Source organism: Microcebus murinus, chromosome 13 (genome assembly GCF_040939455.1).
Source record: "Microcebus murinus isolate Inina chromosome 13, M.murinus_Inina_mat1.0, whole genome shotgun sequence".
Lineage (NCBI taxonomy): Eukaryota > Metazoa > Chordata > Mammalia > Primates > Cheirogaleidae > Microcebus > Microcebus murinus.
The window spans coordinates 61,492,594-61,516,547 of record NC_134116.1 but is presented as its reverse complement, the minus strand read 5'-3'; the positions used below and the strand labels follow the sequence as shown (position 1 = coordinate 61,516,547).

The following is a 23,954-nucleotide window of genomic DNA, read 5'->3' as shown; positions in this document are numbered from 1 at the left end:
TATTCACAACAATACTGTAATGTAAGTATTAATACCCTCCACTTATCAGACACAAAAAGTGACATTCAGAGGATTTAAACAACTTGCTCCAAGCTACGTGGCTAGAGAGTGGCTCTGTGCTTGGGTTTAAAACCACACAGGTCAGGCTTCAGATCAAAGTCTGTGGTCTTCCCGCTACACAGCATAGCTTCTTCGCATTTATGCCGGAATAAAAAGTGAAGCTAAGCCAGGAAAACTGTAGAAGGAGGGCACAGAATTCTAAACAGCAGGAGCATGAACAGTAACAGGGATCCAAGATATGCTAACTTGGAAAAGAAAAAAAAATTGGCTTGAGTTTAGCGCATGCTGGATCGTGAGGAGTCACTAGGATATCTAAGAGTAACTGAATGTCAGGCAATGGGGAAATGAGGACTGGGGCTCAACAGAGTCGAAGGGATGGAGAACAAATTTGAGATGCAAGAGTCAGAGGTCTGAGAGAGAAAATTTAAGGACCAAAGCTTTGGGGGAGTCTAGCATTAAGCCACAGAAAGAGAAAGAACATCCAGACATGGGAATAAAGAAGAAACAGAAAAAGACAGAAAAGTGAGCAGGAAAGCTCATGACCAAAGCCAAGGGAGGAAGGTGATATGGTACCAAATACCGAAAAGAAGCTGAAATTATTTTCTACACCTGCTGGGTGCCTGCTCCATTCAAAGGCCTGCTCTAAGCTCTGAGAAAATATGAAATATCTATGGATGCTAAAATTTCATCTCTAACAAGAGTAGGCAAAATCTCTCCAAGCTGATATCACTCACATCCCACCTGAACACTGATCGTATATTTTAAAAGTGCTGTAGCAGCAGGTATTTCCTTCTGGGACTCTAAAGACTTAAGTTAGAAAATTTAGTGACTCCTAAGGAATAGAGTGAGACTCCCTTCGTAGATCTTATCATGTAAGCTGAAATGAAAGGATTCCAGGGTAGTCCTGAGAACTCTCTACGCAAGTATCTGCAGACTTCTGGAACTGTTGGCACACGTTCAAAGGTTGCCTCTGCTGAAGATCTCAGACTGTCCTCTCCTCCTGGTACTGAGGTCACAGTGGTCTCTCTCTGGTACTGCTCTACCAGCTGGGCAAACGCTTGTAACAGTCTACTTCAACTCCCTGAAGATTACCCATTCAAAGTACTGACCAAACAAAAAAAGAAATGCACTGACCCCAAAACACACTAGGTACCTACCGCCTCAGCCTCACACCCCACACCGCTCCACACAAGCAAGCTCTCACAGTCTTTAGGATACAGGATCTGAAAGGAAGGATTTCACAATCCTGCCTGAACATCACTGATTTTTTTTCCTACCTATAGTTCTGTTCAAATAGTGCATGCAGCTACACAATTCTTGTATGTGGTGATATAAATTTGAATTATTTGGTGTATCAGGAAAAATGGTGAACAATTTTGCAACGGGCAAAAAGATTACTGGGTTTCTTGTCTAGTACACCCTTCCAACTTATCTTGGTCTACAGACACAAAACGTGTTAGGGTAGAGGAGATAAACTCCTGAATTAAAAAGTTATATTTAGTGGATTTACTAAAACACAACATACAATACTTAGAGAACATATAGCGTATTTAAGCACATGTGGAACAGTCACAAAATTAACTATGCATAGGCTATAAAGCAAATCTGGGCAAATTTAAAGGATCTATATTAAACAAAAAATGTTCTTTGATATAATACAATTAAAAATAAACTTTAAAAGATAACTTAAAAACTATTCTGCAGAAATTTAAAACAAGCAAAAGAAGTAATACTGGAAACTAGAAAAAATTAGGAGTAATTAAAAAGCACTGCATGTCAAAGCTTTTAAGAGTCAGCTAAAGCCCTATGTCCATGGCCTTAAATGCTCCTGTAAGAAAAGAAAAAAAATAACTAGAAATCAATAAGCTCAATATCTAAACTCCAGACATTAGAAAAAGAAACTATATGTAAGAAAACAAAAAGAAGAAAATATGATAAATAAGATCAGAAATTAATGAAAGAGAAAAGAAAGGACCAATAGAGTTGGTCAATGAAATAAAAAACAGATGAAAAAAACCAATAAAACCAACCTCTGAAAAACAAATAAAGAAAAAGAATGCACAAATTTACAGTATTAGAAATAAAAAGCGGAACCAACTATAGATATAGTAAAAACTTTAAAACTACAAAAGCTTTCCCTCATTTAACTACTTTGGCTGTCCCCCTGGAAAATTCCCTAACAACTATTTTCACAATTATGAAACTGTCCTAAGGGTCAAGGAATGCAACAAGAGAAAAAAGGTGAAAGTGCTCAGCAATCTATAAAATGTCAAAGAAATATGTATTTATGAAATAGTGGGGCCTAGGGAAAAATCACTTTCCTATTTCCAACCTAAAAGAAAGGGTTGTTGAAGGGCTCAGGTACAATGGTGTGATGGGTAAATCCTATTTAACTATCAAGAAGTGGTGGTGGTGGCTCACGCCTGTAATCCCAGCACTCTGGCAGGCTGAGGCAGGTGGATCGCTCAAGGTCAGGAGTTTGAAACCAGCCTGAGCAAGAGCGAGACCCCATCTCTACTAAAAATAGAAACAAATTAATTGGCCAACTAAAAACATATAGAAAAAAGTAGCCAGGCATGGTGGCACATACCTGTAGTCTCAGCTACTTGGGAGGCTGAGGCAGAAGGATTGTTTGAGCCCAGGAGTTTGAGGTTGCTGTGAGCTAGGCTGACGCCACGGCACTCTAGCCAGGGCGACAGAGTGACATTCTGTCTCAAAAACAAAAAAGAAGTGGTGGTGGTGATGATAAAGATGATTCCAAAAATCTACACCTTCTTTCACAAGTTCTTCTTTTTTTTTTTAATATTTTTTTTCTCATCTATAGCACTTCTTACAAGACTTGGTAAACTGCAATGTTTTTAAAAGATATATAATAAGTTTATTACTGATAAAATGGCAATGTTTCTAAGGGCTTTTGTCTGTCTAGTTAGAAAAGTAAATGTAATTTGGAACTTGTTCATTTTAGGACTATAGAATAAACTTTGAGAATTAGCAGAAATGAAAAAAATCTATACAAGGAATTAGGAGTAGGTATCTACCTCATTTCCAGAGCACTAATCCCCAGCACAAAGATCTTAACAAAGATCTATTAAGATCAGAAGCACAACTGAAAACAAAACCAACAAATTCTGACAGTGCTCTAGCTATCAAAGCTATAATATTCCTTTTGTGTCTCTCTGTTCTTTTTTTCAGTACAAACACTGATCTAAAACAATATCTGTGATCAGGTGATATGCACCATGGAAAAATCCTCTTTGGAAGTTTTGCCAACTCTGGACTATCTTAAAAGGAATGGAATCTGACAAGGCATATCCAATTATTAACTTACTGGCACTTAATAAAACCCATCAGATACCAATGCCAATGGACATAACTTTACAGGCACAATAATTTGAAAAAATTTTATGGACCACCTTGAAAACAAATGACCAGTGAGCACTGAAACCATACGTGGCTTGTTGTGCATCTGGACTGGCAGACCCCCATGGCCTCTTCCAAGCCTGCCATTCTATGAAAAACAGTTTCAAATTTTAAGTCAGTTCACTTTCAAATTCCAACTCGGTTCCATATGTTTTGGTGTCTTTCTGCTGATTTGTCATTTCACAAAACACAACCTAGCTACCAAGGCCAGCTCATATATATATATAAAGTGTTCTCATTTTCTCTTTGAATGAGACAAGATCATCATGAAAGGATATGGGATACGAGTTTTTATTGAACTGAACACAACTCCTCTCCACTTTTCAGTTTAGGAAGACATCATCAATGTTCTCTTTTCTAGAGAGACGAAACACTACCTTGTGATTGAGACGATCTTCAGAATTGTCAGTGCAAGGAGAAGAGACATTTCTTTGGGGCAATTACAATTAATTTTCAGCTTACAACAAAAAATATAAAATCTGTGCTTTCTAAGTCACCCTAGCGTGCAAGATGCTTCCCCCAATCCTTCATATAGAGTGCAATACTCCGAGTATTAAGGATTATTTTTCAGCATGACTCCCAAAGGAATGTGGGGATACGGGTTACACAGCCATCAGGAAGTTGGCTCTTTCTGTACATTGTTTAGCAGCCAAAAAGAATGCCAGGCTGCAGAGAAAGTAGCCAAAACAGATTCCTTTTATGGTGTGATAACATTTTGTTCAAGAGACAGCCCTCTTCTTTACTGGCAATGCCTCAGAACCCACTCCTCACAGAGAGATAGAGGTTTCTAATGAATAAACCAGGCCTGGCTGGGAGTATTTCACTCTAGGAAAGTAAAACCACTCACCCATAGTTCTGGAAGCAATATGATCAAATGCTATAAAGAACTTTCATTTTTTGGCAGCCTCTATCCCCAAACTTCTCTAACATGAGACTTTTAAGCAAGGTCCCTATTCTTAGATTCGCAACACCCCTATTGTTGCCAAGAGTTTTGCTGCTCCAGGTTATTTTATTTTCCTAAAGTACATTTTCTTCATGAGCCTCATCAACAACAACCTCTCCTACAACTTAAAATAGATTTTAAGCTTTGTGAGGCTTTCCTGTGTAACTCAGGTTCAAAGTGTTTGTTCCTATATAGAAACAAGTCTTGCTTAATCACTTTTATTGTTCTTGGCCACATTTCTTGGATTAAGACACTTTATAACAGGAAGAGACACAGTGGCACATATACTAAACTAACATAACCTTTTGTTGTGAACACCGAGAAGCGAAGATTAAAAGCCCAGGTCCTTCAAACACAGGCTACATAAACAGCAATAAATTAATATTTTCCACAAATACAATATTTCTGTCATGCGAGAAAATGTGGGAAACCAGTTAAGTGTTTTTAACTGGATTTCACAGTGAAGATTTTTTTCACTTGTTAATTAAGCCTATTTCTAGTCTAAGACATGAATGAGGTTGTTGCCACCAAGCAACCTTTTGACATTTAAAGATAACATATCAGGCAAGAATTTGGGTAGGCAGTGACATACCACCGTTATCATCATCATCATCACCATCATCATCAAATATTTATGGCTGTTTACTCTGCTGAAATACAAAATATATCCCAGAGGGTGTAATCAATTTTGAATGTTTCCCATAAATTCAAAGTAGCTTTCCTACTTTTGGAATGTACAAAATTAGTAACTTCCACACGTGATTTAGTAAGAGAAGAAAAAAATTTTAAATATAGTTGAGCAGGTTCAAATTTAAGTACAGAAACATGAAATTTGTAAAAATGTGAAAAGCAGCTTCACTGTACTATTTTATCCAACAAGTCTTTGTTCCTAGTTAATAGAAATCCTAAGTAGTATAGGAAAAAAAAAGTGTTTGGGAGCACTTATTTATAAAATTGGATAAACTTACCTAATGGTTAAAGCTCTTTCAGAACATGCTCTATTTGATATAGTCTATCTTAAGTGTGGGCTCAAAAGTAATTTATAGTTTCTTTAATTTTCTGAAATCCACATTGACTTCCTCATGTATCTAAATTAATACTCCTATCTTTAATATAAGCTTCTTTCTTTGGCATAATATCCCATTTATAACTATAACAGAAAAGTTAAAAAAAAACCTAGATTGAAGCAACTCAGTAGCTCTTCCACAACACAATGTGTTTGTAGTACCCTGAATCTATTTCTTCTTCAAATAGGTGGATTTAAAGTCTCTTCCCAAAAGCCAAAGGTCAGTGAAGTCCACCAAGCTTCTTCGCCACACCCGGCAAGAAATATATTTTATTTTGTCGGCTTAATAATATTCATGAGGAGCAGAAAAGACGTGAAAAGACCACAACAACCAAGCCGGCTGTGGAGGAGACATCATGTCGTGATCACACACAAACACAATATTCTGAATTCTGTCTGTTTACCAGCATGGAGTGGCTGGGAGTGAGGTGATAGTTTGAGGACAGGAAGAACTCACACAGACAACACGATGATGTGGGTGATACTACTCAACGCCTTAGAAGACTTAATTTCATTAGATGCCACCTTTAGTATTTTTTCTAAATAATATAACGTGTTTACAAGTAAACAGATGTGATAGTCACTTACTATTTCACAGATACAAATAAATCTTTTGGGCAAGAGCAATATTGCACTCTATCTCAGATCACTCCCAAACTGAGAAATAACTCAATTTCAAGTGACCAATTCCTAAAAGACATGTTTCAAGTATATCCAGTGATTAAATCAGAATTAAAGGCCTTATAATAGAATAACACAAGATGACCATCTTCTGGATCACTTTAAAGCTTGCCTTCATTACTATTTTATGTTTGCACATTTATATCCATGCAGTACATTTTATAGCTGGTATCAAAAATAATTATATATCTATATATAGTATCTGGATTTCAAAAAAGTTTAGAGGATGTCCATATATTTTTCATATACTCTTATACAATACTTCTGAGAGGTAAGAAAGATGCTTTTTCTTAATTTTCTCCATTTAGTTATCAAATTCTTTCAAAGAGCACACAATTCAATACAAGAGAATAGGTCTCACACATGGTAATATTATTATTATTTTTTAAATTGATAAATATTCTTTTATTTTATACTCTTTGTGACATTTTCAGCACAAGTATTCAATCTCATGGGGATATTAAAACCCACACTAGGCGGGTGTCCAGTGTGTTCAGGTCCTAAATGTTAGGAGATGCAGCCATGGGCACTCACAGGCCAAGCCTGGGATTCCTCAAGGGGAACTACTCATCCACGTCACCTGCCAGGGTGGATGTGCTTCCTCCCAGTGATGGGTGACCTCCACCAGGAAAACATGGTAATATTTTAAGTAAAACACATCAGCAAAGAAAAACAGAACAAAACCAAAAATGACCAACACAAATGGGAGAAAAGAGAGAGTCGAGCATGAAATTAAATAATTACAGGCAGAAAACAAAATTTAAAGCACTGGGTGTTTAATGGTCTCTTTATTTCCTTCTCCTTTCCATTACCTAGGAATTCATCACAAAACTCTGTTTATAGCGTGCCACACAGTCCTCTTCAGCCCTCATCAACTTCAGTGGTTTCTCTGTTCTTGCCTTAAATAAACCTGAGATCCATACTCCAGTATATTCTTTCTACCCTCTGTGCGCAGGTAGGTGCAAAAAGAACACCATCATATCAAAACCAATTTTACTAATGTTCCAAATATATAATATGAATTTTAAAATTATATTATCTAGTTATTAGAATTTAAAAGTCTATATCATTCTAGAAGAAAAACGTCATCTATACCCCAAAATTTCTCAGTGCACATGGACTTAGCATAACCAGGCAAAGTTAAACCTATTGCCTTATTAAGGACTATTGGGGAAAATGTCACAGCAGGACAGGAATAGGTAAATAAACAGACCATTGCATATGCTTTCCCCTTTGTGGTTGGGAGGAGAGGACAGATGTCTTAGGAAGACACTGAACCAAAATTTATAGACACCACTATGTTCCCTTCATCAGGCAATTACAAGGTAGTTAACATTCTGCTATGGCAGAAGCAAGAAAACTCAAAATGGTCAGATGTATTAGAAACCTACAGAAGTGAAGATTAGATATACAAACCTCTAGATTATCCTAACAGTAACCTACACCTTACTTAACTAAAAATAAGTTAAGGCCACTTACAAACCTGCCTAGGATTTTTTTCAACCCTGATGAAAAGCAAAGGCACTCCTATGGGAATGCGCTGAAAACCCATTTTTGGCTGCAAAGTAAAAAGGAGAAGAGCTGTAATTCTCAGTAGCCAACTAAATCAAAACTAAAAAAAACACTGGCATAATTATCTGGCAAACTTATGCTAAACCTGTTTCATTAGGAATTTTGAACTTTGAAGATGGGTAGAAACTTGGCATGCAGCACAAACCTTACTAATCAGGTACTACCCTTTTTATACACCAAGGTGATGCAACTGACATGAGTCAAGGTTACACTCAGGCTTGAAGTTGGAGATCTTGTTTTTACAGTAGAGAAAGATTTGGTAAAACAGCTTCCCTCTCTCTCCCTGACATCCCAGCTGTGAGGCAAGGATTTAGAATTTGACCAGACAGCATCCGGTTGTAAAGTCTAAAACCAAAGCCTTAAAATAACTGATGTTCTTAACTTCAGGGCTACTCAGGGGCATTTATGTTACACTGTCCTGTGCATAATCAATCAATGCAGATTACTAAACCATCCTCAGCAAACATTGACCTAATTTAGTGGGATGCAAAGACAGCAAAGTTCATATCTGGCTGGAGTTGCTCAGTGCTCTTGCTTAACATTCTTAAGGAAACTTAAAGTGACTGGGTTCACTCAGCACTAGGTAGCAAAGCCCAGTGCTACCAATAACCTCCAAAGACCAGTAAGGCCTTCTATCTTGTGCCCCTGATTTGTTCTAACAACCAGACTCTTTTTCACTTCCTTTCTCCTCCAAACTCTACATGAATATCTGAAGATAACATACCTACAACCTTATAAGCACTAATTAGACAAAGTATAAATGATGCAATATAAATCATATTTTTTAAAATCTTGTCATATTGACATGCAGAACATTCTAGCACCAAGAACAATATTAACAACACTACACATTTATTACAAAAGATATCTCTTAAAAGATTTTTGTGTAACTTACTCCAAAGAGTGATAAGGAATTACAAAGAGGAAAAAAAACTGATAGAAATGAAAGCATAAGGATTTTGTATTTCTTTCACTGAATTTGATTACAACTTTAATATTAAGTTAACCTACCTCAAGTTTAGGTAAGTCAGCATCTGCAGATTGACGATGGCCTCAGGAATGACTCTGATACAGTTGTGATACAGATTAAGGATTTCCAGTGATACAAAATGGCACAATTCCATTGGAACTTCAACCAGTCTGTTTTTAGATAAATCTACGAGAAAGGGGAAGAATATATTGTCAATAAATCTTCAACATAATCAATATGATCTTATCAACCATAAGCAGTTTTTCTTAACACTATAAATTTAGACCAGCATTATCTTTTTTCTGTACCTCTGTTACTACGGCATTGTGATTTCTATTTCCCTGCCAGATTCTGGGACACATGGGATATGGAAAAGCAAAAATACTGCTAAAACTTTTTAGTTCTCTAAAGATGCAAATGACATATTTTGCAGCATGGTTTGAAACAGCAAAAGATGGAAAACAAAATAGCAGAGGGCTGGTTGAATATTAATATACTGTTAACAAATATTATAAAAATACTAAAATTAAATTGATCTATGAGTATTAATATAATATTAATTCTATGTCATGTGATGGACTATAATATTAAACATTATATCCATAATGAAATACTAATATTATGCAGCCTTTATAATGAAGGAAGCAGCACTATATGTGCTGATATAAAACAAGCTTCAAGACATATTGTAAATGTTTTTGAAATGCCAGTTAAAGAACAGTGCATATAGCATTTGTGTTTTTTGATGAATATTTACAATTATGTTTCAATATAATTAGATCATTTCTGGAAGGCTATACAAGAAACTGGTAAAAGTGGTGGTTTCTGGAGAGGATCTCTGGCTAGGTGAACAGGAGTGAGAGAGGGGGAGACTTCTCTCACTGTAGATACTTTTGTACCTTTAGAAATATGAATGCATTACTTATTTGATTATATGTGATATGTAATACATATACATTATTATAACATACATAATAATCTATATTATATAAATACAAATAAATATATATATCATCCTTCCATCAGTGTTCTTATTCTCTCACTACACAAAGAATTCATTTCACTTGAAAAGACTTAAGAGGCCAGGACAGATGGCGAAGTCCCTTGTATTAAATTAAGGAAAATATTGCAGCAAGCTTCCTTTCATGGAAATTTGGAACCTAAACAGAAAAAAAATTCCAGAAGTCTCCCGTGTTCCTTCTTCCTGAAACTCGTTACTAGACATGGTGATTTTCATGTGTTACACTGCTGGAGATCTGCCCAGAAAACTTGTTTGTGTTGTTTCCTTCAGGTTCAACTCAAAGAAAATTCCAGTAAACTCAAAGTAAACTCCAGCTTACATTCCAATCTTTACCTTCCCTGAGAATTGCTAGAACTAGACTACCTAGTTGAATGGAAAAGATACAGAATACACATGAGTAGTATGCTTCAATAACTATTTGAAGTAACAGTAGTATGCTTCAATAACTACAACTATTTGAAGTAACAATCATGTTTTCATGATTCAGTGTCACTCATTTTTTTAAACAAACAAAGAAGCGTTTTTGTAGAAACACTGTCAAATAGCTACAAACCTTTTAAAAGATAATGGAACAGCAAATTAACAATAGAAACCACTCTGACCCGAGAGCAGAACAGCAGTTCTAAATCTCCAACCACCTAAGATACTTGAGAAAGTAACTCAATATTCTAGGCCTTTGTTTCCGAATAGGTAAAATTAAAGTGCATGAAACGAGTTGAGTTCTAATATTCCTTTCAAATCTAGAATTTCCGTGAATAAGTCAAATATATTCAGAACTTCAGTATTTTAAGTCAGAAGTATTCAGAATCCAAATTATTTTGTTTCATCATAATAATTAATAGCACTAATTAAATATTATAAAATGTTATAAAATACAAGCCCCCATATACTCTAATAAATATTGGCACATTCTTTAATGAATTTGTCATTTCACTGTAGAATCTATATTATATAATCTGAATTTTAGAAGTGTTCTGTTTTCAAATTTGGGGAAAATGCAATGCTGAGAGAAAGAAAATATAAAACAGCTTGTATAAATTAAGCTAATATCCAATTTTGGGCTAAACTTACAAATGGCATCATTATTAACAATTTGATAAAAAAACATGCTAGAAGAATGTTGTAATTAGTGTATAAGTCTGGCATTTTCATTATCATTCACAATACAGTTTTATTTGCTCTCCTTTCTTCTTATCTTTTCCTCCATAATCTCCAGATCTGAGGGGAAAGGTTGGCATTTTTCCTTCCCTGTAATTTCTCCCCTGGCCGTCTGACTTTGCTAAGGGCTTGTGAGAGCCTCTCAAGAGGTGGGATTAGTTCTGCCTGTATACTAGTAAAACCTTAATTTTCCCCTCATTGTAAACTGAATCTAATCTCTTCTCTTTAATTTTTGTTCTTTAATTGTGCTATTTTTTTTTCTAGAGACTGAGACTCACGTTGTCACCTAGGCTGGAATGAGACGGCACAGTCATAGGTCACCGCAGCCTCAAACTCCTGGGCTTCAGGGATCCTCCTACCTCAGCCTCTCAAGTAGCTGGGACTACAGGTGCATGCTACCACGCCCGGCTAATTTTTCTTGTTTTTGTAGGGACAGGGTCTTGCTATGATGATCAGGCTGGTCACAAACTCTTGGCCTCAAATGATCTTCCAACCTCAGCCTCCCAAAGTGCTGGGATTATAGGTGTGAGTCACTTTGTTTGGCCTTAGTGCTATACTATATTGCTATTGAGCATTTTATTGCTATTGCTATTCTATCCTAAGTGTGTTATTCCTGCTTTCAGGATTCCTTTTTGAAAGGAGCCAGGCAATACATTATAAATAAATAAAGTTATAATATGTTAACAGTGGTCATCTGCAATGCCAGGTCTACACTGCTAGACAAATGAGGAAATCTCCATGTCCACTGAGTTAGTGAGAATTTACCCATGCAATAAATCCCCGATCATCCTGGGCTTGTGCTACAGTTTCTACATATAAAATCTATACATACCTTAAACTCTTTCAATGTCTATACAAAAACAGTGCCTAGATTGGCATTGTTCAAGTTAAAACAAAACTGAAAAGCAGAAAACCAAAAGCTTTCTTTTTTTCTTAGATTAATTAACCACATGCTGAATTATTTAAGTACCATCAATATATACTAAGGGTAGGGCATCTACAGACTTGAAAAACCACATAGGGCCTCTTTTTAAGGTATTTAAACTTTGCAAAGTAAGATGAGGCAAACCCAGAAAGAAACATAAGGCAGAATGCCCTAATTGTGCTTTTATAAAGGTACAAATAAAGAGCAAGGTGCTTGGTGGGACATGAAATACAGGTAGCATGCACTGAGCACTTTGAGCATGCCAGTCAGTGAAAGAAAGAAATCTAAGACTTAGCTGTAATTAAAGACACGAGTGGGCAGACAGTTCGGGGTGCTCAGAGAGATGTGAGTTTTCAGACCATGCCAGGAGGCACCACTATTGATCACAGACACATCAAGGTGTGAGCAATGAAGGTCCTCCAACTCAGGAAACAGGCAGAATAAGAGTTCACAGATAACAGGCAAATGTTAAGAAGGCAATTAGTATCTTTATCTTGAATGACAACCAAAACCAAGACAGGCAAATGAGCCAGGACCTATGAAAACACCCAGTGGGTTCTAAGCCATAGAAAGATAAGTAAGGTTTTAAAAGCTGGAAATACATATGGATGAAGAAATTGTGTTCGTTTTTGTTCTTTACTTCTCTAATTCTATTATGAACTACCTGTATAGAGGTATCAATAAATCAGCTTATGAGCTATTTTTCTAAACACAACATTTATTTGATTTATTTGCCTAGTGCTACTCAATCTTGCTGGCACACTGAAATCACTTGGAAAGTTTTTAAAAATCCTGCAGCCTGGGGCTCATAGCCAGAAACATCAGGGCGTGACTTGGACATCAGGATTCTTAAGATGTCCCCATCATGGGGACAGGAAACCCTGGTAAGCAGATGACCTAACCAATCTCACTTTCTGGACATAAACCAAGCCTAAACAGGTGATGCTCTCCTAGGGACAGAGGTGACCCCCAGAGAGGCTGCAGTTTGGATACCAGGCTAGTCCCTTATCAGGTATCCTAATTTGGGAAAGGAAATCTTATCTAATACAGAGTTAACTATTGCTAGATTAGACTCTTACTCTAAATTCCTTCTCAGTTAGTTTCGGATACAATCAGAGCTACAAAAATCCAACCTGGATTGGAGTTTTGCATGTTTAAATTGGCCTTGATCATAACAAATTAGGTTTTTTTTCCCCCTTACTTAATCCTCACCACAACCTAGTGAGGCAGGTGCTGTTGTCATTTCCAATTGTGTGCAGACACTTAGGACCAGAGAGGTTAGATCACTTGCCTGAGGACACAGAGCTAGTATATGGCAGAGCCAAGAATTAAACCAGGTTAGGATAATGCCAAAGTCTTGTCTTGAACCTTTACCGATCCTGCCTCATAGGACGGCAATACAGGCAATAGCAGTTGCTCATATGGGTATAGCTTATAAAAAAATAAATAAATAAAAATAACTGACCCTTTCCAGGTGGCTGGTCTGCGGCATTAGAAAGATTCCATAGCTCTGTACTAAAAGTAAGTGAACTCTGACAGGTCTCGGATATGTTTTTACAGAAAGAAAAGCACACGTTGTTGGTGCCTGGTTTCCTCCACTCAGCCCAAGATGGGCACTGTCCTTCCTTACTGGAAACCCAGCCTGGGGTCTAGACCTGCAGCAGGGAGTGGGGTACACCACAGATCTCTGCAAACACACCCAGGTGGCAAACCGGAACCCCAGAACTACGTCCTCCCCGTGTCTGCTTCTTAATTGAAGCATTCACATGAAAGCTGTGCAGCCAGAAATAAAACAATAAGAGCCACCACTGCCAAAACAAGCTCTGCAGATCCCTAAAATAAAGTAGCCAGATGAATAAAAATAAGCAGGGTAGGGTAGAAAAACAGTCAATGGAATCTTGCGTGCAGTCAGCACGATGGGAGGCACGGCGCTGTTGTGTGTGAAAAAGGAAAGTGGTGTCTCAGGAGGATCTGGATGAGGTCCCTGCTCTCCAGCAACAACATCCCAAGTTAGCAGCCACCGCAGCCACGAAGCAGACGTGCGGACAGGCCAGGACAGCTGGGAACCTCATTTGCAACGTCTTGCTTTCTGGTCAGGAGAGAAAGTCTGATCTTGGAGGTCGAGATCGTGCCCAGTTCTAGCAAGACCCAATGATACTATAAACATGTTCCCATGGAAATTTCATTTTAGAATGTTAGCGCTAATCATGATGTCTCAACGACTGAGTGAAATGTGTATCCCTCACATATTAATCTAAAGCCCTGACCTGCCACAGAGTGCAAGGAGCCTGCTGTTTGCCTAGTACCAGGGAGGGCAGCTCTGTGCCTGGCCATCTCCATCCTCTTGCTGTTCCTCTTGGGACCTCTGCCTCAGTGGAGATAGTTCTCAAGGAGAGGATGGCCTAGGGTCACCTGCCTTTTTTGGACAATCCACACCCATCTTCAGCTGGGTAGGCAAGGGTGTCTCTAGAAGAATCTCAGCGATGTCTTTCTATCCATTCTGAAATTCCTCCCACCGCTCTGCAACATCCTCAGTGTTTGCCCCTCACTCCCTGCTCCTCTCAGCACAGACCCCCCACCCTGCCGGGAGCACACATACAGAACTGCACGGGAGAAGGGGGTGCAGCTCCGGGTCACACAGCACAACTCACGGGCTCACTTACCCCTGACTCTGCAGGACAAGCCCACCCGACGCTTCCAAGGCTAAATGGGCAGAAATAATAAGTGGCTTCCCTAAAACTTTTGAGTGAGTCAAGATCTCAGGCTGCTTCTCTAAGAGATTTGATAAGCAATTCTTCAATATGAACCATGAGGTCTTCCATGATCACCTAATCAAAATTTCTACATATCCATCTTTCCATGCCCTTTCTTTGTCCTGTGTTTTCTTTATTTTCTTAGCACTCAGATAGCTTTCAAATATAACATACCATTGATTCGTGTATATTATTGTCAGTGTTCTCTCTCTCCCTCCTAGAATGTAAGTTCCATGAAGGTTGGGATCTTTGCATAGTTCACTGATATACAGAAAGAGCTTAATAAATGTTTGTTGAATGGAGTGGACAAAAAACGTGAAAGGAAAACTGGTTCTTAGGTCAAAGAGCTTGAGTTCAAATTCCAAACCCATCACTTGGCTAGGTGGACTTGGAAATCATTAGTTAATTTCTCTATGCCTCAGTTTTTTCACCTGTAATATGAGGGTAAGAGTACCGGCCCCACTGAATTGTGGAAAGGATTAAATGAGAGGATACATCCAAAGCCCTTAGAGCAGTGCCTGGCACATGGTGAAGTGCTATAATAGTCTCTGTCATTATGTTAGCTACTGCTGGGTTCCATGAGACACCAAGAAATAAGGTCTGGACTGGGAAGGAGCTTAAAATGTAACTGACAAGCACATGAAGCACATTCTGTATGCTACAAAAGCCCCCCCAAAACCCAAATAATAATTGTGTATAACGAATGAAAAATCTACATGTCAGTTTGAAGGCTTCTCTTCCCACTAGATTTGTTTTCTCTAGCTCCATCCACCGATCAGTGTATCTATATCTGATCCTCCCTCACCACAGGGCCAACCACATGGGCTTGGTTCATTTGCACCTTATAAGTGTCGGGAAGGAGAAGTGAGATGATGCATACCAAGCAGTTAGAAGTGTCTAAAATTCAATAAATGACAGTTGAAGATGAAATATAACTAGGACATGGGGCCTGCTTTAACAATCTTACAGTGCAGAAAGGGAGATATGCAGCTCAATAGGTAAATTCTAGAGAGAGCAGACAGGGGTACAGATTTTCCCCTTGGGGAAAGGTCCCCAAGGTCGTGGAGGAGCCCACAGGGCTGCCTGGCAGGTGCGACACGGTGTGGGACTCTGCTGGGGACAGGGCTCCTGAGCCCCCAGGCAGAGCAGGCTAACAGCAGCAGCTCAGCATGAGGGGAGGGCAGGAGACTTGGGGTTCTCTGGGGTGCAAGAGCGAGCACAGAGGTCTCTGAAACTTTCCTTGGTGAGGCTATAGAGCCCAAACGGCCCTTCACTAACCCCACACAATTAAGTATCTGAAGTGTAACAAATACCTTGTTGCTTGACTAAAGTTGAGCAGCTGATAGCAATACCTTACCAGCCAGTTCACAGGCAGTCTCCGTCCCACTGTAATCAGAGGAAGACTAGTTACTAGTGGTTAAGGGAACTGACAACTGCAGCAAGGTGAGTAATCTGAGGGACGCAAAGTGAGGCCCGAGGACATTGAGTTCTCGCATGCCCACACGTACATTATATTACGACGCTGGGATCAGAGAAGGGAGCGAATTCTGTAACAGGACAGGCCCGAGGACATTGAGTTCTCGCATGCCCACACGTACATTATATTACGACGCTGGGATCAGAGAAGGGAGCGAATTCTGTAACAGGACACAGAATAAAGGCAGGGAAGCAAGAACCCCAAGGCTGCAGCCTCGCCAGTGTTGTATCATCCTTCCAGGCTTGCTACGAAGGACAAAACAATGCACTGCTGAGCGTTTATGATTACATAAATATGGAAACTCTCGACCATAAAAGAAATATTATTTGCAGAGGAAAAATAAAAAGCCCTTTATAATAAAAATGGCCAAACCATAAGGTTTTCCTACGGTTTTTGTTGGAAGCTTTTGAAATCAAATATACTGTAAAACAGTCTATTACCCTTCAGTTAATCCTAATGCTCAATTAATTTTCTTTTATTATATACTTTTAAGATAGAAAATAAATACATTGGGAAAGCTAAAACTAACTCACCAAAGGTAAAGAAAGAGTACGTAGAGCTTTTGTACTTTATACATTTTCACATACATGATTGATTTTCTCTCCTATTTAAGAAAGCCTTTTAGAGGCAAATCAGTTTTTTATTTTATTTTAATACAATGTGTTGTAAATAACTGCACATTTGGGATAGAAATGTATTAGTACATTTTAAAAGACTTCCAACATAAAGAAATGAATCTTCCCTTTTATCTGGACAAAATTACAGTTCTACTAGCCAGATAACCAATTACTCAGGTTTTCCAAATACTTGTGTTACAATAAAGTAGAGTGAGGGCAACAGCCAACATTTTGAAGTAGAAATCATGCAGAATTCAAAATTTATACCATATGGTGTTAATTGCATCAAGCCCAATCTCAAATGAGGTAAAAATTCATAAATTATTCACAGGCTCTATGCCAATTTCAACATATTGCTTAGGAAGTCAAAGCAGGAATCATCACCACAAATTTTATCCAATTAAACAAAAACCCTTAAAAATACTACTAGTGATATTTTTAAGTAGATAAGATTCAAGAAATTTAAAGCTGCTGTAATATATTTAATTTTAATATCCCATAACAAAACAAATTGTATGCATGAGTCTATTTGAAAATCCATAGTAATTTTCTTGTACATAATGGAAATACTATTTTTATCATGAATTACATATTATGTGTTCACAAATGTCCAGGGAAGCCCAAGTTGTAATTTCATTGATATGTCCTTCTTGGAAACCAGACATTGTTTTGGGGAATTTTAAAGTCAGCTTTGTTCACTTTTGGATAAAATAAGAACTTGAAATTTCAAACCAAGCCCCTAGTTTAAAGACAGCAAAATGGGCGATGAATTATGCTTTTCTGTTCTGTGAAAACTTCTTCTCCACAGAGTCACTGAACACACATTATGTGCCTGCTGTATGCCAGGAACAGGTCTGAGCAGTAGGCACAGCGAACACTGGAAAAACCCCTGCCCTCTGCAACTCTCGTTCTAGTGGGGTGACGCAAGCAATGCTATTAATAACAGGTAAAAATGTATGGTATGCTAAAGAGATGGAAGAGCGTTTAGAGAGAAAAATAAAGAAGAAAAATGAATTAGGGAAGTTTGGGGATAGGTTGGAACTTTAAACAGGGTGACCAGGGGAGGAATTCACAGCTGAGGTGATACATGAGTGAAGAAGCAAAGGAAGTAAGAGAAAAAGGTGCAGGATACTTGGGGGGGGGTGAGCCTTTCCCAAGGGACCAGGGAGTGGAAGAGCCCCTGGTGGGGCAGGGTGGCACCCTGCGGAAAGGATGCCTGGCTCCAGTGCTGGAGGAAACAGGCTGAGAAAATAAGAAAATGGGCGGACATGGTAGCCAATCGCATAGGGCTTTCGGCCGCTGTAAAAATCTGGCATTTACTGGCTATTGGAGGATTGTGAGCAGGGTCTGACTCACCTTTCAAAAGGCTTCCCCTAGATTTGTTTTCAGAATCTAGGGCAGGGAGACCAGTGAGGAGGTGACTGCAATGATCTAGGGAAGGCGGGATGGTGCTTAGACGGGAGAGTGCAAGTGGTAGGTAGTCAGATTCAGGTTATGTCCTTTGAAAGTAGAGCTAACTGAATTTGCTGATTGGATGGGGGTCTGAGAGAAAAAGAGTAGTCAAGTATGATTCCAAATTTGGCCTCAGGAGTTGGAAGAATGGAGTTGCCATCATTCTTCCCATTAGATGTGGGAGCCCATCATCCCATTAGATGTGGGAGCTCACAGGCAGATATTGCTGGGCAGGTCAAGAGTTGTTCTGGAGGCGTTAATGTTGAGGCCACTGTTAGAAACGCAGGTGAAGAAATCAGGCAGGGAGAGGTGAAAGGGTGGAGCTCAGGGCACACATGTTGGGAGCTGTCAGATTATAAATGGCATGTAAAGACATAAGATCACCAAGCAGTGAATGAAAATTTGGGAAGAAGGCCAAACACTGTCTACCCTGGGACATTCCAACCTACAGAGGCGGGAAAAGGAAGGATAGTAAGAGGGAGTGCTCTATGGGGAAGGAGGAAACAATGGCTATGTGGGACCTTCCCCGGCAAGGAAAAACCACCCACATGTTCACTCGCTGTGTCATCTGGGGACGTCTGCTATGAGACAGGCATACCACCTAGATATTGTAGAGACAGGCACGACTAAGACTGAATTCACCACCTCAAGCAACCCAGAATCGGACTGGAGAGGGAGACAGATGAACAGAACAAAAGGCACAAAGAATTGGATCTACATTTATCGGCACAGTTAAAAGCTCAGCTTCCTCAGGTTGAGGAAGGCTTCAAAGGGAAATTGACCTGTAAGCAGGGTCTCTGGATAAGTCTCTGGTAGCTTGGCAGGGCAGAGTGGAAAATCCACTCTGGATTAGCACGCGCAGCCTGGATGAAGACAGAAGGGATGGGGCGGCTCTCTGAGAACTGCCATGGCTGAGGCACACGGGACTGATGCTCAGAGATCCACAAGGCCAGCTGTTAGAGGCAGTCGCTACAACGATCAGGTGGGAATGAGGTGAGCCTGAAGTAAGGCAGAGACAGGTGACTGGGAAGGGAGGAATGGCCAGGTGACACATTTGAGAGGGAGACTTGGCAGAGCTTAGTAGTTAATTAAATATAAAAGAAAGGAAGAGCTGGGGGCCTCGAGGGCTTTCTGGCATGGGTGAATGCCTGGAAGTGTGCTACTTGATCAAAAGGAATGCAGAAAAAGAAAAGGGTTTGGGGGTGATGGTGGGAGAGAAGAGTCATCATGAGTTCAGTCTGAGATTATTGACTTAAGGTATCAATGGAACAACCAAGCAGAGGGTCAGCTGACCATTGGATGGTGGCTCTGGAGCCCATGAGAAGTGTCTTGGCTACAATGCAGGCTTGGAAGACATCAGCATATAAATAAGGAGTGGCCATGGGTGACATCACCCTGGAAAATTGTGAAAAATGAGGAAAGAAAATGAGATAGGAAAGAAACTTCCAGCAGCTGCTACCACAAGGCCACTGCCTTTCTCTTTCCCATCACCACTTCTTGAAAGGTGGAGGCTTGGCCCAATGGCTCATAGGCCATGGCAAGTCCTGGAATTCAGACCTCCTGAACCAAAATCCAGTGTGATTTCCACTACAGTACTCTGCCCATGTGTTCACTACACAATTCAGTGATAATGATGACATTCTACTGACGCCCTGACCAACTGTGTATCACACCATGACAGAATTTAATTGCTACATTAGCACTCACTTCTTAGAAACCAAACATAATCCATGCTTTAGAAATAAGAATTCTTTCAGCTATACTTAGGGTCACTATCAATTCCCAAAACAACAAAAATAATTGTAGACTAAATTACCAAAGCAATTGAGAAGTTAGACTCCTTCCAGAAATACTTCCTTGGGCAATTTTTTTTTCCTTAGCCTAAAAATACGAAACAAAGAACGAACTGTCTACAAAGTGCCTGATTTTCCAATTTTTAAAGTTCATGTTTAGCTATGGCAGCACTGATAAGAAAGACATTTTTGTGATGGTAGCTGAATATAGTATATTCCATTGTGAAACATGAATTTTAAGGCTAGAAATAGTTTATTTATTTCAGAGGATTTCTGCATCCTTTTTTATAGATCTACTTGGAAGCTTCTTGCTAACTTAAAAAGTAATAAAATTGTTGACAATAAAATAGAAACCATTTCACATTATTTACTAGAAGCTATAACAGAAACACAGTTTACCTAAATAATTTAGGAAACTACATTTAACTGGTATATTATTTTCAAACATATTATTTCTAAAATACTTAGATGTAAACAAAAGGCTTAGTTTCTTGAGACTTCTCCTTTTCCTCTCATTTTGATCACATCATTTACACATCTAGAGTTCATGAATAACAAATAATCATTGCTCACATATTTTTTTAAAACAAGAGCTTTTTCTTAAAAGCTCTTAAAAGAGGTACTGTTTGTGGAATATATTCAGAAGTCTATCCTCTTTTGCATTGTGCTTTAAAAGTGAAGTCTAAGTAGGTTTTATCTTTTCATTATTAATTGCTTTGTAAACAATGAGAAATCCAAATCTGTTAGAAAATCTTTTTTTCTCTTCTTAACTTTAAACTGCATATTAGTCCCATGCTAAAGTGGACACAAAAAGGATGCAAAATTATCCAATGTTTCCAATGAGAATTTTCTAGGTCTCCACTAGGATTCAGTGGACAATAACTGCCACCACATATGTATGCATACACAGGGGGCATACATATGGCACTAAGCTCCAAAGGGCTTGTTAACTAGCAAATGTGGGCATGCCAGTACCACAAGTCTTCACAGTCAGTAGCTATAATTGAGGACTTATTGTGTCCTGTGCACATCAAGTGTTTTCTATGAATTGACTCATAATCTAATAATGTAATGGGAGTGTTATTCCCACTTGCAGAAGAGAAAACGGAGACACTGAAAGGTAAAATAATTTGATCTCTCACACATAGCTAAAAGGTAGAAAAGCTGTGAATGTATTTGATGTGCCACCAAATTGTACATCTAAATAAAAATGGTTAAAATGGTAAGTCTTATGTATATTTTGCCATAATAAAAAAAATCATTAAAAAATTTTGGAGCAGGCATGGTGGTTCATACCTGTAATCTCAGCACTTTGGGAGGCCAAGGATGAAAGACCACTTGAGGCCAGGAGTTCCAGACCAGCCTGGGCAAATAGGGAGACCCAAGCTCTACAAAAAACTAGCTGGATGTGGTGGTGCAGGCCTGGAGTCCTAGGTACCTGGGAGGCTGAAGTGAGATCACTTGATCCCAGGAGTTCAAGGTTACAGTGAACTATGACCACACCACTGAACTCCAGCCTGGACAACAGAACAACACCCTGTCTCTAAAATAAATAAATAAATAAAAATAAACAGCTAGATCTGAACTTGACAGGTAGATAGGTAGATTAAGAATTTAACAGTAAGAAGAAACAATAAAATAACTAGGGAAAAAAAATGGAAAAGCTGGGATTTAAGCCCAAGTAATCTAGCTTCAGAGTCTATGCTACATACTAACGGTCTTCCACAAACTGCTATTTTATGGATAAAAACTACCCAAAAGTGCTAGTTTTTAACACCACCTCATTATCATCAAATTAAGTTTCAGAACAACTTAACAGTACTTCATGGCTTGCTAGAAAAGATGCAGTGCGCTGGGATGTCTGGCTGCTGAACCCACGAGGGACAAGCCCCAGGACAAGTTTGGAAGCCACCTAGAAGGCCTCCAAATTGCAAGCATTTCATTCGTTGTAACGAACAATGAGTGAACAGTCACTCTCGATAGGCATTCCAAAGGAGAACACATGCCAAGTGCGCTACTTTTGAGCCTGTAGTGTGAGGGAAATGTTTGCTATGGAAAGGGTGCATAAAATAATCACACTCATGTTTTAAGAAACCACATGCATACAGCACAGAACAAACAAAATTACAGTTTTCCAAAATACCTCAGAGTTGAAAGCTTGCAAAAAGCCTCAAATCTTCACTGCAGATCTAAAATAGAGTTCAGAGAGAGGAAAGAGGGGGCAGATCCCAATCTTGAGGTCTCCCAGTGGCCTTCAGACAAAAAGATTCCCAGATCCAGGGAGCACATTTCTCCCTGAAGGCAGAACGAACTAGAAAGAAGGCGGGGTGGGATTTCAGAAAACCAAGGAGAAAACCAGATCTCTCCAAAGCCTGCACTTACACAGTGAAGAACTTATAAATGCTTCACACACATGACAGCCCACCTCCTCTATTTCACCATCTTTTATATATTAAATTAACTAGTGTTTTCTCACCATTGTTCTGGATATCAGTTTAGCTGCATTTTACAAAGGAAGGAAAGTCAAAATGCACCTCTCCCCATGCATTCAAAGCCTCACTGCGGAGTATAATTTCCAGTTAAAAAACAATGCAGTCCTTTCCCAGTCCCAATTTCTGAATGCTCACAAAAGCTTGGCAGAGAACTAAAAGAGAAGCAGAACCGACTGCTTGGTAAAAAGCTTTTGTCAAATTGTGGGACTGCAGAGAATGAAGTATTATAAATGTGCCTTAGATTCTTATACAACAGGTCAGGCTAAAATAAGAAAGACGTATCTTTAGATTCGGATGCCCCTGATTTGTAAAACCCTCAGTCCATCCTTGCTAAATCTAAATATTCAATATCATTCATTAATCAATTTGCTGAGGAAGGAGTAATAATAAATAGCGATAACCTTCCACAATTTTGGAAGCTAGGACCACAAGGAGAATGCTCATTTTTATAACTTATGATCGACTGTCCCTGGAAGGAAGAGAACAATATTCTGCCCCATCCACCTGCTGTTCCACCCACTGATGTCGCCCCAGGGACCCAAGTCCTAGATAAGCTCTGGGACTTTCCATATGGCCATTATCATCAATTTTCAATGAGCACTCGTTGAGTGAGTGGCAAGAATACTGCAAAAGAAAAATAAAGTTAATCGGTTGCCCTGTGGTTCTAAAAATGAGGTTGACTGACATCATAATTATCATCCTCACAAGCCCTAAGGAATATTTCTGTATCTTACCCTTGTGTACAGGATTCTCCCTGAGCCCCACTTTCCTTCCCCACCTTCATCCCTCCATCGCCACTTACTCCAATGCTGTCTTTAAAGACTCCATCGATTGTCACTCCCGGGGGAAACCTCTGCTCCATCCAGCTCTAAGGGATGTCTGCCTTTTCTAAGGCCTCCTGTAGGTGGGCCAGGTGAGGGCTCTCACTCATGTCGCCTTTATACTGTGGTTTGTGTCTGTTCAAGGTAATGGGCATGAAGGGAGCTACTCTATCAAGTTACTCGTAGGAAATGATGTGGGACACAAATTCCAACCCACATGGCTAGCTCCTAATTTGTCCTCCTGCTCCCATTTTTCCCCATTGCCCAGTCTCTCCTGCCCATTCCCATAGACACGTGGGCACACAGCCCGTTCCCCAGCCCACCTGGCAGCAGGGCCACAGAGCCCTCCACCAAGTCCAGGGCTCCACTGAGCACCCATGAGATGGGCACTGAGGATGCTGGGAAGGCTCGATGAAGAAAGAGTCATGGGCTGAGTTACAAGGGGCAATAGTCAATGCCTGCTGACAACTTGCCCCATCTACTCCCCATCATTTTCAAGCCTTCCTTTCATGAACTATGCAGTTAGAGACATTAATCGTGCTTACTTTTATTTTCGATTGGCACATAAGATGATGCAAACTATATTTCCATAAGACTAATATGAAAACGTAAAAAATAAAAATAACAGGTCACTTTAAGAAATAAAGGACAAAAAAATGGGCTACAAACAGAGACAGCAATCAATTTTCATTGGTACTATTTTATTAACTGGGGAAAGGTGTCGTTCTGCCCC

At 39.2% G+C, this 23,954-nt stretch overlaps 1 protein-coding gene across 5 annotated transcripts in view; it reads right to left on the bottom strand.

Annotated features, from left to right (window-relative positions):
- The window catches only part of LRCH1 (leucine rich repeats and calponin homology domain containing 1), a 176,301-nt gene that overhangs the window by 85,514 nt on the left and 66,833 nt on the right, over positions 1-23,954 (bottom strand). For 4 of the 5 annotated variants that reach the window (XM_012782684.2, XM_012782686.2, XM_012782685.2 and 1 more), the window contains exon 2: positions 8,754-8,898. In XM_012782684.2, coding sequence (XP_012638138.1) covers positions 8,754-8,898 — 145 coding nt within the window. Of the gene's footprint in view, positions 1-8,753; positions 8,899-15,882; positions 16,590-23,954 lie in introns of those variants that run through there. The other variant, XM_076009429.1, reaches the window with a different exon arrangement.